The 13,945-nt window shown below is 38.1% G+C and overlaps 1 protein-coding gene across 4 annotated transcripts in view; it reads left to right on the plus strand.

The window, feature by feature from the left end:
• NRCAM (neuronal cell adhesion molecule) overlaps nucleotides 1-13,725 on the plus strand; it is a 117,909-nt gene extending 104,184 nt beyond the window's left edge. For all 4 annotated transcript variants that reach the window (XM_029910824.1, XM_029910823.1, XM_029910825.1 and 1 more), the window contains one exon: nucleotides 11,392-13,725. In XM_029910824.1, the coding sequence (XP_029766684.1) occupies nucleotides 11,392-11,629 (238 nt within the window). In that variant the 3' untranslated portion in view covers nucleotides 11,630-13,725. The remainder of the gene's footprint in view (nucleotides 1-11,391) is intronic.
• Nucleotides 13,726-13,945: the final 220 nt, after the last annotated feature.

Raw genomic sequence — 13,945 nt, forward strand, 5'->3', positions numbered from 1 at the left:
AAAACATTTTAAACTTGGTGTTTGTTTTTAATTTTAAATGCCTATTGGGTTAATTTAGTTGATTTTAGCTGACAAAAATGAGAAACTGAAAGCATTGGCTGGAAACAGGCATAATACAAACAAGTACTATACAAGCTTCCCTATACAGTCCAGCTACTGTATCTTCTAATTTACAGCCCCTCTGCTTTTCTATTCCTGGACATTTCTTTAGCAGAAACTGACATTGATGCAGAACTGTGCCAAATTATGTGATGGCTTTGTGATTTTGACAAATACTCAGTCAGGTCTAGGATGAGACCAGTGAATTTGCTTTTTATGTGTGACATGTACCAGGGTCTGAATGTATGTATCCATATTTAAATGGCTTGTGTGTTAACCCACAGAACCATCTAGTGCTTTGTTAAATGGTTTTATAATGCATTTTAAGAAAGATATTACCAACCCATTGTGTGATGAATATGGAGAATAACATGTGCAACTTCTACAATTGTTCACAGGAAGGGAGTTGCTCATCTAATTCACCATGCAGAAAACTTCTTTCTAAAATGAATTTCTGAGCCATTCGTCTATGATGGGCTTTCCTCTTTTTCTCCTTAGAGACAGGGCATCTACAGCAACCAGTCAGACTGCAGAAGATGTTTTGGCTCCCTCTCTGCAGCTCAGCATCAGTGCAGCCAATTAGTTCCCAGTTTCCCTCCGCCTCACACAGTTCTGGTCATGGTGCAATCCTTCTTTGAGGAAAGGTGGTTTAGGTTCTTCCTAAAAATTTCTCTAAGAATTCGAGTATTTTGAATTTTTCATCACTTCAGGTTCATGTCTATGTGGACAATAAAGAAATTGGACAAAGACAGGAAGAGAAAAGGTAACTGTGCCACCAAAACTCCTGAAACAGACCCTGGCTTTACCAAAGCAGCGTTTGTGAAATCTGAGCAATCCAACTTGTCCAGAAGATCAGCAGATGAATCATCCAGGACCAGATCAGAAACCCTCTCCTCCAGGAGCAGGGCTAAGCCGTCTTCAAAGCTCTCAAGGGTTAGTTCCCTCTCCTGTTCCCTCTGCCAGGAGGTAAAGAGATCAGATGAGTGGAAATCCAGGGATAGCTCTGGACATCATGTTTCTCAGCAACAGATAATGGGGACAGAGGAGGGGTTAGATTCTCAGGCAGGATGGCATTCCCCCTTTCAGCAAAGGTTCAGCCGGGCCCTGGTTTGCAGGTCACTGGCAGGACAATGTTCCTCACTCCAGCAATGAGTCAGCCATGCCCCAGACCACAGCTCAGATTCAGTGGACAACCACGGGTCCCATCGCAAGATGGTAAGACCTTCTATTACTACTACTACTCATTTCTCTGATTCTGACAAAAGTTCACTAATGAGAGCTGTAATATTGCCTGAGATTACTACCATTTTAAAGGATGCACTTGCCGTGGCCAGGCACAGTATTGCTTCTGCTACGCAGGCTGGACCCCCTCCAGTAAAGAATTCCAGGGTATCACACACAGCAGTTGCACTGGTTTCCCCTGAAGCAGCTGGGCACAAGTCCCAGGTCTTGGTCTCTGAAGGTATGGACAGTTTAAACATGCTAGCAGCTTCGAAGAAAGAGGAGTCTAAGGCTAACAGGGCATTTGAGGATGAGTCACCCTCGGAAGGTGGGGAAGTGTCTTCTGCTTGTTCTGTGGAGGAACAAGAGGAGCCTGAACCTGCACGTAAATTTAACATGGAGAATCAATATTACTTATTCAAGCATATTAAGAGAGTACTAAAGCTAAAAAAACCCAGTTCTGAAGAGCCTTCAGAAGAATTGCCTATCCTCTCTGAAGAGGACAAGGTGGATAAGGCCCTTTCCATCTATTCAGCAGTGCAAAAACTGGTCTGTAGAACTTGGAGTAATCCTGGGGCAAAACATGTAGCCCCAGCTGTTCTACGTAAGCTATACCCTCTTCCAGCAGATAAAGCTTCTCTGGGGGGCGGGCCTTACCCAAGGTAGATAAAGCAGTGGTCACTGGTGATACTAAATCTTCTTTGCCTGTTAGTGTGGATGCTGTCCCCAAAGATCCTACTGATAGAAAGGTTGAGGCTGCGATTAAAAGATCTTTCAACTTAGCTACAGCCCAACTGGGAGCCTCCATCTATTCCACCTATGCTACTAGAGCCTTACTAGTCTGGCAGGAGGAAGAATTAGCCAGAGATAAAAAGGAAGGGGTCCCAGCCAGAGCCATGCCGAGAACACAGTATCTGTGTAGAATTGCAGCTAATTTCATTCACGATGCAGCAGAGGATTCTCTTAGACTCACAGTGAAAAATATGGCCTGCCTCACAGTAGCCAGGAGGGCCATCTGGCTACGTCCCTGGTCCTCAGAATTGGTATAAAATATCAGCTGTTATCTTTACCATACAAAGGAGGCATGTTATTTGGAGATTCCTTGGACCAGGCCCTTAAGGGTTTCTCAGAGCGCAAGTGTTCCCTCCATCACCTAAAAAAGAAAAGATCCTTTCCAGTCTCTTCACTTCCTTATCCTCGAAAATGTCAGACTCCCTGTCGTTCTCCACCTAAATTTAAAGGGGTGAAGGGAAAGTATGGGGTCTCTCAATCCTTTCGTGCCAACTACATAAGCAAGTCTGGTTTTCAAGGAGACAATAGATCCATCAAGAGGAGCCTTCTGACTTTATAGGGCTGTTTCCCAATCTCCCAAGAGCCAAAATAGATGGAAGAAGTTGACATATTCAGTGACTGGACTATGATACTGGACATGTGGATCCTTTTGATAGCCCTAAATGGATACAGCACAGAATTTGTAGAAATGCCCTCCCTTCCTACTGAATTCCATCTCTGTTCCACAGGAAAAAGCAGTGTGTTTTATCAACTCTCTCTCGTTTGTTATCAGCCAAGGCTGTGATTTCAAGCCCTACTGAACAAAAAAATCTAGGTATCTACTCTCTGAATTTCATAGTCTTCAAATAGAGACCAGTTCTGGACTTCAGGTGACCCAATCTATTTGTAATAAATTAAAAACTGAGTAATCCAGAACTCTCCTCACAGCAGTATAGCCAGGAGATATCAGTAGATCCACAAGATGCTTATATACTAGGCACATCACTATAGATCACCAGTATCTCAGTTTTTATTTTATCAATCAGCACCATCTTCAGTATCAGCCCTTCCATTCACTTTGATTTCTGGCCCTACAGTGTTCTCAAAGGTCATGGCAGAAGTGGCTGTAAGAAGGCACAATCCCATATAGAAAGAATTAACTGTCTCAAAGCAATGTGCAAAGGATTCTACCACAAATTAATACTTTCCAGAAAGGTCACAGATGTCAGATTTAAGAAGATTCATTGTCCCATTCATATTCTAGTCTTCTTAGTGTCCTGTACAGATGTGATGTCTTGGACTGTTTTCAGTTTAGACCTCTTCAATTGTGATTTCTCTGTGTGAGGGCACACATGAGCTGGTTTAGCCTCTTCAGTTCGTGAATGTATTTCCTGCCAGATGAATCCAATGAAGGGAATGCCACTTCAGGAAACCCAGCAGCACACACACACTTGCTCTTATGGGGAGCATACCTGGACCATCACAAAGTAGAAATGAAATTGAGTCCCTCCAGAAAGCTATTTTATATCAACATACTGTAGTTAAGAGCAGTCAGGAAATCCCTGTGCCTCTTCTGAGTCTTGGAAGAAGATTAGTCTAGGTCAGTATGCTGTGAACAGAAAATGTCTTAGTAGTGACACAAGAACTAAGCAGGAAGTATGAGAAATTAGTGACTGTGTAAAGAGACCTGAAGTCAGAGACTATACAAGGATCTCCTGTTCCCCTCAGTGCAAAAGTACCAAAGAGGTGTCAATCTTGCAGGCGAAGCCAAATTTCTATCCTAGGCAGAATATTCATTACTCCAGGGAAGTGGGAATTTTATCCACATCTGCAAACCTGCTGATTCACAGGTGGGGAAAGGTCATAAGTGCACATTCATCACTCAAGACAATAGAAAACTTCCAAGCTTCTTCAGTCAGTACAACTGTTTGATTCTTTCTGTTCTCTGGACCCAGAGATTGCTGTACCATATATTTCCACCAATCCCAATTCTGTAAAAGGTGCTCAAAAAGACCATACAGGACACTTTTCTTTTGAATCACTGCTTTTGACTTCTCTGTTAGAAGTCTTTTTTCCCCTAGTAGTCATAGTATCAGGTGGGAGGGTCAGTGAATTGTCTGCTATTTCTTGTAAATTTCCCTAATATTTTACTTTCACAAAGAAGAAGTCTTTCTAAGAATGGTTCCTTGACACTTGTCAAATGTTTCATCTGATCTTGACTTAGAACAAGAGCTTAAACTTTCTATTTTTTTCCTGCTTCTGCCACAGTTGAAAAAAAGCTCTGATATTGCTGAGATGCTAAGAAAACCTATCTAGACAAAACCATTTGTTTTATTTAGTGAGATTAAGGAAAGGTAGTAAAATCTCTAAAATCTGCATAGGCTTCTGGATTGATTTATACACGTCTAGTGTACAGAGAAGGAGTTCCTTATCCCTTTCATCTTCAGACCCACTTGACTTGGCATCATGAGCAGAAGGGGAGGGGGAGTGTCTGCAGGTCAGGTTTACAGTGAGGCCATACCTATCTAAGGTACTTATATGGCCTCTTATACCCAATCATTTCAGGCTGTTGATCTGAGGGCACAGAAAAAGGAATTTATTCCCTACAAACTTCATTTTCTGCATCCTCATATCCATCAGCCCGGAATGTCTCCCCCTTCTAGTCTGTTTAGCATCACTCTGCATGTAAAAGTTATGCTAGAAGTGAAAGAAGTTGCGTGTTACCAACTGGATGTTGCTAACCATATTTTGAGTTATTTTGCATGTCTATGACTATGGAAGAATCTACTGGGAATTGATTGGCTGCTGAGCTGTACAGAGAGCACAAAAACCTCTTCTGCATTCTGACTGGTTGCTGCATATACCTAATTCTAGGGAGGAATGACTAATATTTAGACACAGAAAAGATTTGCAGGTAATACATTCCTTTAAAAAAATGTGATGAACTTGTGAAGCTGTCCTGTGTACTTCACCTTTCTAATGTGTTTTCTTCCAATATTCTTAAATTCACTACAGTGAAGCTCTTCGTTGTCACCTCCCCTCTTTTTCACTCATCTCAACCATCAGCTGCAAGTTTGCTATTTGTTTCATGAAACCAGGAAGAAAAATAAATTAATTTTTTTATATGATTGTTGCCATTTTATTCAAGATATTTAATTCATGTCTCCAAAATATGCCTTTTAATTTTAAAGAGCAAAGGTTCCTAATATAAGATAATAGGGAAAAATGTCTAGCCATCCATTAGTATCAGTCTTTATTAAACAGCTAGGAACTTAAGGTTTGGTTCTAGCACAACAAATAGCACGCATGTCATTGGACTTACTTTGATAGCAACCTCATCTCAGTGCAAAATCCATACATGTTCACACCTATTATTTTGTTCCTGGTAGTTATTGTCTCAATGTTAATTATATGTAGTGTATGTGCAAAACATTTCAAAATACTGGTTTTAAATTTTTCACTACAAATTTTTTCAGTAAATTTGTAATTTATTTTCATGTTAAAAATTACAATAGGTAAGTATAAGTCAGTGAATAAAATCATTAGTAAAGAAAGAAAGAGAGGATTTTATGATCTGTCATGATTGTATTTTGGAATAGTTTTATGAAGCTCCATAAACAAGAAGAGCAAACCTCACAGATACTACATCAGAATTTCTGGCTTTAGAAATCTGTTTTTGCAGAGAGTTATTAAACATTCTAAAGCTGATATTCTACAGCTCTTTGGGCTTCAGAATTCATAATGAGACAATGCAGCTGTTTTGTGCAATATGCTTCTTGGCAACACATTGAAAACTCATTCATTTTCCCCAGAGCACCAGGGTCCCTTCTCTGTTTTGCACCCCCAGGGTTATAAAAGCAGTGTATGAAACATGAGTGTTCTCATGTCCTCTACGTCTACCCCGCCATCTCTCATTTTCCCTTCTTTCCTTCCCTTTTTCACTCCCCGTCACCCTTTCTCTCCCTTCCTCCAAAAATTTAGTAGTTACTCATCTAAGCACAAGTCTTGACCATAATCCAGGTTGATAAAAATCACATTATTCTTACTTTCCCTCCTCCCAAATGAGGAGTGGAAGGCTCCCTGGGTACCCCAACTGCTTTTTCCACTGCCAGTACTTTGGCAGAACTTCTTACTGTACTTCTGTGGTGCAAAAAGGGAGGGAATCCCCATGTCCAGATTTGATTTTTGCATATGCTGTAACTGTGCATTCACGCCAGCGTCCACCTCCGTGCAGGTACACTCCTGTGTAAATCTGCAGTTTTGTTTTGTTTGTTTGTTTTAATTATACAGACAATAGAATCTGCATCCTTACTAGCATATAGAAAAATCACAGACCCAATGCAACCAACTGTGTAAGTATTTTTTCATTATTTAGATTATAAATAAATTTTGTAACCCCCTCCCCAATAAAATTAAATAAATATAAGTTACATAAAGGAACTTATACGTCAAAAGATCCTGTTTTGTTTTGTAGGAAGTACAATAATTGTATGAAGTCAGTGCTGTTACAAATGTTTCTGATACAATTTTATAAAGTATTGCTTATTTACTTGTATGCCCTAAAGTAATGAACTGAGCTACCTGTGCTCACGTGTTATTCTGCACAGAGAACTTCTTCAGTTAAGTCCAAATATTTTGTTATCATGGAATTTTAAGTAAAAGGTGTTACAGTGGAATAGGAAGCAATAAATAGTTTCTCCATGAGCTTTCTTTGCTGCTTATTGTACCAGGCTGTGTAAAATTCAGTGCCATAAATACCATCATTGTTGCTCATTGCCAGTTGTCATCCCACAGTGAGTAAATTTAAACAAAAAAAAAAAAGATTCAAAGACTTTGGCAAAGTATTAAGCTAACTGAAGTACAGCTCACAAAATATTTGGATCTGTAGGTCAGCAAGATTCTTACTAGGTGACAAGTTTGTTGTTTGAGCATAAGAATTAAATTGATCATACGCTGTATTGTACAGAACTTTTAAATGATTTACATTCTGAACTCTTGAGAAGGAAATTATCATTTTGTCATTTTTAAATTGGACAGAATTTCTGGAACAACTAACGACTCTTTTGTGCAGTGCTTATCAGCATTAACAAAACAAAATAGTTATATATGCAGTAACAATTTGGTTACATTTTTAAAGGTTTGTTGTGTTATATGGATTGTTTTATCCTGAAAATATTGCAGTTGACATGATCATGTAAATGTTGACCAAGATTTTCACAAATGGGTGCTGAAAGTTAGGATACATGCTGAAAATCAGTCCCCTTTAATATGTCTCAAGCTAAATGCCCAAAATTTGAGAGACCCCCAAATCACCAATCATTTTGGAAAATTTAGGAGCCTGTGTACAAGAAGTGACCTGATTTCTAAAGGAGCTGAGGGCCTAGATTCAGTGGGAACTACTGGCTTCTCAGCACCTTTGAAAATCAAACCACTTATTTAGATGTCTAAATACACATTTGCGAGCCTACCTATTTGTAAATCTTGGCAGCAATTCTTACTCACCCAAATCTTTATTCCGGTGAATTCCCAGTGAAATCAGCATACTGTACCTCACTGTTCTCACTGTATTAAATGCACATGTACATACGAACAGAATATATTTTATTGTGGTGACTCATTAGCTATTTAAAGACATTACAATAAGCAAGTTTGCATGCTTCACTGAGAACCTCACAAAAGCATGTAATATTTTCTGACTGAGTAGCTTGATTTTACATTAGTATAAAATGACTGCTGGCTCTTCTGCTGGTACTATACTATGTATTTTCATTTATATCTTTGTATTTTGTAACTGTAACCCTGTTTTTTGCATTGCAGCATGTATGTCAAAAGTTTAAATTATATTATGTGTTTTATTACATTTCAGCCAAGATTATCTGAACATTTGGAAACAGATACATTCATGAAGCATGAGGCATAATATCTGATACTCCCTTCGTTCTTGAACAGGATTTTCATACTAGATATACCACAAAATTATGCAGGATCTCATTTTGCACTTGTAAAATGTCAATCTAGAAATGAATTGAGCTGCCTAATATTTATGGAGCAGTCACTATACGTGACAAACAACTTGTCAGGTCTTAGGCCTGGTCTACCCTGGGAGGCGGGGGGAGGAATCAATCTAAGTTACGCAACTTCAGCTACATGAATAACGTAGCTGAAGTCGACGCACTTAGATCTACTTATCGTTGTGTCTTCACTGCGGTAAATCGACGGCTGACGCTCTCCCGTCAACTCCGCCTGCTCCTCTCACCCTGGTGGAGTACCGGAGTTGACAGGAGAGCGCTCGGCGGTCGATTTATCACATCTAGTCTAGACACAATAAATCGACGCCCACTGGATCGATCGCTGCCCATCGATCCAGTGGATAATGTAGACAATGTGGCGCAAGAAACTCTTTTTTTTCCTGTTTTCACACCACATGTTATGCAGCAAGTGATGGTTAAGGATTTAATGCTTTAGAATTAAACAAGAATTAAACTGGAAGATCACACATGCAGTATTCATTGCTAACTGCAGTTACATACAGACCATTGCAAACTCCACAACAGTATTTCAGAAAAAAAACAGGTTCCTTAAAATTGAAGTGGTGAATGTATCTGTCTCCTAGACAGCAGTTCTAATGCAAACCTTTTTGACCAAATTCACAAATGTGAGCTATATGTCATGAGAGAATGGAACAAGGAGGGTGAAGAGAGAGTCTCCCGTGTGGATACTCAACAGATTTAAAATATATATATGTTTGTTTCAGCAGATATAGTAATATTACCAGGAGAAATGAGGCTGACTAGAAGCTCTAGCCACATAAGGCTTAATTAGGCTGTAGCCTGTCTGACTGTGGATCTGTCGCTTGCATTCAGATATTTGACTTAAATGGAAAAGATTAATACAGTATTATTGCAGCATGATATAGTGCTACTCAGAAGTGATGTGTTGCATCTTAAGTTGATTCAGAACATACATTTGTAGTGTTTGGTGAAAATGGCTAAATCACATTATTGTTAGCTAGCTAAAAGGCTATTCAAGTATAAGATGTGTAAATATACCGTTCCCTCCTCATCCTGACAAATATAATGCCCTGCCAAAATGAGAGATTCAACAAGAAACAACTCAGGATGCTGGCTGTGTATGTAATTACAGGCGCTTGCATGCATGATGTACCATGAGCCCACCACACCCACTGCCAACTCTGTTTTTGTGAGCAGTCCTGCTGTTCAAATTGTAGAGTAGAATTCTTGTCATTGTTAATACCTTGTATGCTCATGACACCAAAGCAGGCAGAGAAAATGGATGATATTATTTGGATCCTCATGCTGTGTATGTCTAGGTAGCCACAAATGAAACTCCTTTGTCACTTGACTTTTTTATTCTAACATTAAATCCTTAAATGCACATATATGATACAATTGCACACCTCCTCTCTGTCTATGTGTAGATATAAAAACAAATACAGTCATGTATTTATTTGTAAATATAGGTCTGCATATAGATAACAGATTTTCTTAAGGTGCAGCCATTTGGGATGTTCTGAAGCCTAAATAGAGGAGGTGATAATGTAAAAAGTTGTGTGATACAGGGCCGGCTCCAGGCACCAGCCCACCAAGCTTGTGCTTGGGGCGGCACCTGGAGGGGGGCGGCTCGGCGCTCCGGCCGCCGGGGAGAGCAGGGCCACGGCCGGGCTTCCGCCCTCCCCCCGGCGCCCTCCCCCCGGCGCCCTCCCCCCGGCGCCCTCCCCCCGGCGCTCCGGCCGCCCTCCCCCCCCCGCAGGGGGGGGGTGGCGGCCGGAGGCTTTTTTGCAAAAGTTGGCTTAATGGTTTGTAATGATGGTAAAGTGCATTTCAGCAGAATATTAATCAACAGAATCAATATCTGTGTGCTCTTGTGCATGCTGTACAACAGTACATTCTTGGTTATTATATGATGATATCCCTTCAAATAAGAATGGAAAACAGATATTGTGAACAATTAAGTAATTTACTAACAGGAATTGTGCAGCTAATTCAAAACACTCATTGCTGAATATATGTCCAAAGTTAACAAGCCATTCTGGGTTAGTATGGCACAATGTAAGTTTTGCTTTTCCTAATATCAGTTTATTTTTCACCCCCGTAATTTGTGAATCTGTGAATAAATAAATAAAACACATTTGTTGACCCCTTCTATGCCCTATATGCATATGGGCTTGAGTATTTTATTATATGTTCAAGTTAGATTTTTGCATTTGAATGTGCAGCTTAACCCAATGGTTACTAAGTGGGAAGTCACCGCTTGAACTACTGCTGAAGTCTTCAGCTTCAAGGTCATCCACAGCCTGTTTAATGGGGCGGGGGGGAAGCCAAATCTAAACACAGCCCAGCAAAGTCTGTTGCACTAGATTTGGACCCTATCATATGTAGATTGTATTTGAGTGAGGAGTATAATAGAGAGCTAACCTTCTAAGCAATGAAAACAGACTTTTTCTATGTGCATACACCCACAGGATGGTGGTAGCAAAGATAAAAGAAACAGGGTAAAGCATTTCTTCCATAACTGCAAAAAAAAAAAAGTCTAAAATATTTCTAAGATCTTTAGCACGCTTTAAACTGCCCTGTGTTATCAGTATTCAACTAAATAGTTTCTGTATCTGAACATATTGAATGTTTTAGCAATTATAAGCTCAAATTCCTATTAAATGAATACTGATCATTATCAGGATATGGACTCTGCTTTTCTTCTTAGGCTATTTTCATTTGTTTCTTCTGCACCCTTTTAATGGAATATATAGGTCTCTTGAAAGGTAAGGTTGAAAATTGCAAGCCTAGCCTGCATAATGTAACAAATTATTGAAATGCAGCACTTTTTTTTTCTTTTTTACTAGATAAAAATCAATATATTTCATTTAACCGAATTCATTCTTCATTCATATTCAAGAAATCAGTGAATTACGAAGTTTAACAGACTAACTTCATGGCACAGCATAAGCTTTTTCTTTGAAGAACAAAGAACTTGCTCTTATAATGTTAACAACCCCCTTTTTAATGCTTGCAGTTCTTTTGCTTCCAAATCAAGAGCAGAATATCTTATCACTGAAAAACCATGCACGATGGAAAAAATGCACTCCCTCTACTGAAGACATTATATGTTTAAACCATTTCTACACCATGTATTTATCATATCAGTTTGTTTCTACAATGTGATTGTAGGATTGTAGGACTGGGCACATGCTTTTTAAAAGTCTGCATGCATGGTTTGTTTTGGTTTTGCTTTTGTAATTTATGATATGTCTATTAATTATTTGAATTTCCTGTATTTTTCCAGTGACGCAGAGGATCATAAACCTCTAAAGAAAGGAAGCCGAACACCTTCAGACAGGACTGTGAAAAAGGAGGACAGTGATGATAGTTTAGTTGACTATGGCGAAGGTGTAAATGGTCAGTTCAATGAGGATGGCTCCTTTATTGGACAATACAGTGGTAAAAAAGAGAAAGAACCTGCAGAAGGAAATGAAAGTTCTGAGGCTCCTTCTCCTGTCAATGCCATGAATTCCTTTGTTTAATCGAGAAACTCAATTCCCTTCCTACAATATTTTCCATTGTGTTTAAAGCACTTGTGCATCCTCCTTCTCATACTAAGAACATACAGGTGACAAAGCTCCTAGCAACAAGATGTTTATACTATGAGAACATATAGGTCAATACAGTTACACACTATAAAAACACAGTAAGTGATATGTTAGTATGAATCAAAGTGCAAAAGTCAAAAATTTTGGTCTGAATTTGAGTATTTTTGCTTTTTTTTAAAAATAAACTGACAAAAATAATATAACATCATCTGATAATGTTATTTCCTGTCGAAAATACAGTATAATGCATGAAAAATGCTACACTTTTCACAGATAAACCTGTGTATGCTATTAAAATCTGGTTTGATACTTTGTTATGCAGTCCTCAGCTGAATCCCTGGATATGAATTCCGTTTTCATTGTCAGAGTGTTATAGTAGTGTTATATAGAACTTCAATGTCTTTGTGGACATTGTTGTGAAATTGGTGACTTAATGTCTAGCTCTCATATGTCTTTGCAAGACAATTAGGAACAGTATGTATGGTATATAATTGCTAAATGATTTAATTATGACACTTGCATTTGCTGATGCTTACTGAGACCCTGTTATCTGCTCTTTGTTCCTATTACTTTATAGCCTTCCTAATCTATCAAGTATTACAGCACTACAGTGTTCTATTTTTACATCGTGTATATGTTGGATTGATTTTAAGACATAAAACAATATCCGTTGCAATGCATTTTGGAATTTGTACAGTCACTGAAGTGAAATTTTAAAATGAGACAAAATATTCCAGAAGACACAGGGCAAAATACATTCAGTGCCTTTATAGAATATGCATTCCATAATGCACTGTACTACTAAGTTGGTGCAGTAAACTGTGATTAGTGAACTACTATCATTGCCAAACAAAGTAACTGGTAAAAAGCAGAGATGTTATGAAATGGTTGAGCTGCAAAATGCAAGGTTTAACATTTTTTAAATTACACAAAGCACAATATTTTTTTTTCCTTGAAGATAAAATAACAGCTTTTAGACAGTTAGAGCACAACATGATTTCATGGCCTTACACAGTTTACACAAAAATGGCTGAATTCAGATATTTTACTAATGCTGCAAAAACCTAAAACTCTCTTGCAAAATATGTTAAAAAATACCATGCCAGCAACAGCACATTTTCCTCTGAGTCATTGCTTGACCCATGTGGCAGCTTTTGAAATTATCTACAGCATGAAAGCAGTGTGTAGATTACTGCTCAGAACCACAAAATTAAAGGAATCTGACAAATGCTAACAAGGTTTAGTGGTAAAGGATTACTGTTATCAGTTACAAAAATATTCTCTCACATACTATATCAATCAAACGGTTTACCTCCAAATATGAAATTTTATAACAACCTATGGTTGAAGGAATGCTCAGTTTCATTTGCCAATAAATTGGTTTTTCATAACTTGCATCAAGTTTAATTTTAAGTATGCTTTTTATATGTAGATATTTGTTGAATTTGTAAATACACTTAAAGTGTAGATGCTATATGCTTCTAGGTGTTACAAACAAATAAACAAAACAAAAAAAGCCTATGTTGTACTGTGTAAGAAGTACTATAGCCAATGGAGTGCTTGGTATTTTAAAGCATCTACTTAAATATATATTTTTTGCTGTGAAAATGAAATAGTGAACTGTTCTACTTATTTACTGCAGATTTCTAGATATTATCTTAAGAGCTTGTGTCCGTGGATTCCATTAGACCATAGTACACCTTGCAGCTTTGATGTATGTATTGTAGGTAAAGCGCAATTTGAAGTAATCACAAATTGAAGTCAGCCGTACAAGCTTCTTTTGCACCGTTAAGCTTTCCATAATCCATTTTCCTTAAGGAAACAAAAACAAAAAATGAACTATATAACACTGATTACAAAGCACAAAGCGAGTTTCTTAATAAGATTTCCCAACGGTATTGATAACAATGAAGTGAAATTTTATTCTTCTTTAATTGTAGATGCTGAATTTATCTGTGCATGTAAGGGTACACATACAGGCTCACTTCTGTAATAGTGCAACAGATTTTGTATTAAAAATAAATGTGGTTTTAAAATTTCATTGTTTGTTCTGTTCACAAAATATTGATCTGATTTACCTCATATTTAAGAACTTTTAAAGTGAAAAAACATCATAAATGAACTACAACCAGGTTATTTTCAGAATGTTGCAGTTCATCATTTCTGTAATATCCATTGAAAAATATTAATTATGGACCTGATCCTTTCCCACTGAAATCAAGTTCTATTCAAGTTCCTTCACTGTTTTCT

Source organism: Terrapene carolina, unplaced genomic scaffold (assembly GCF_002925995.2).
Source record: "Terrapene carolina triunguis isolate 2854851 unplaced genomic scaffold, T_m_triunguis-2.0 Scaffold68, whole genome shotgun sequence".
NCBI lineage: Eukaryota > Metazoa > Chordata > Testudines > Emydidae > Terrapene > Terrapene triunguis.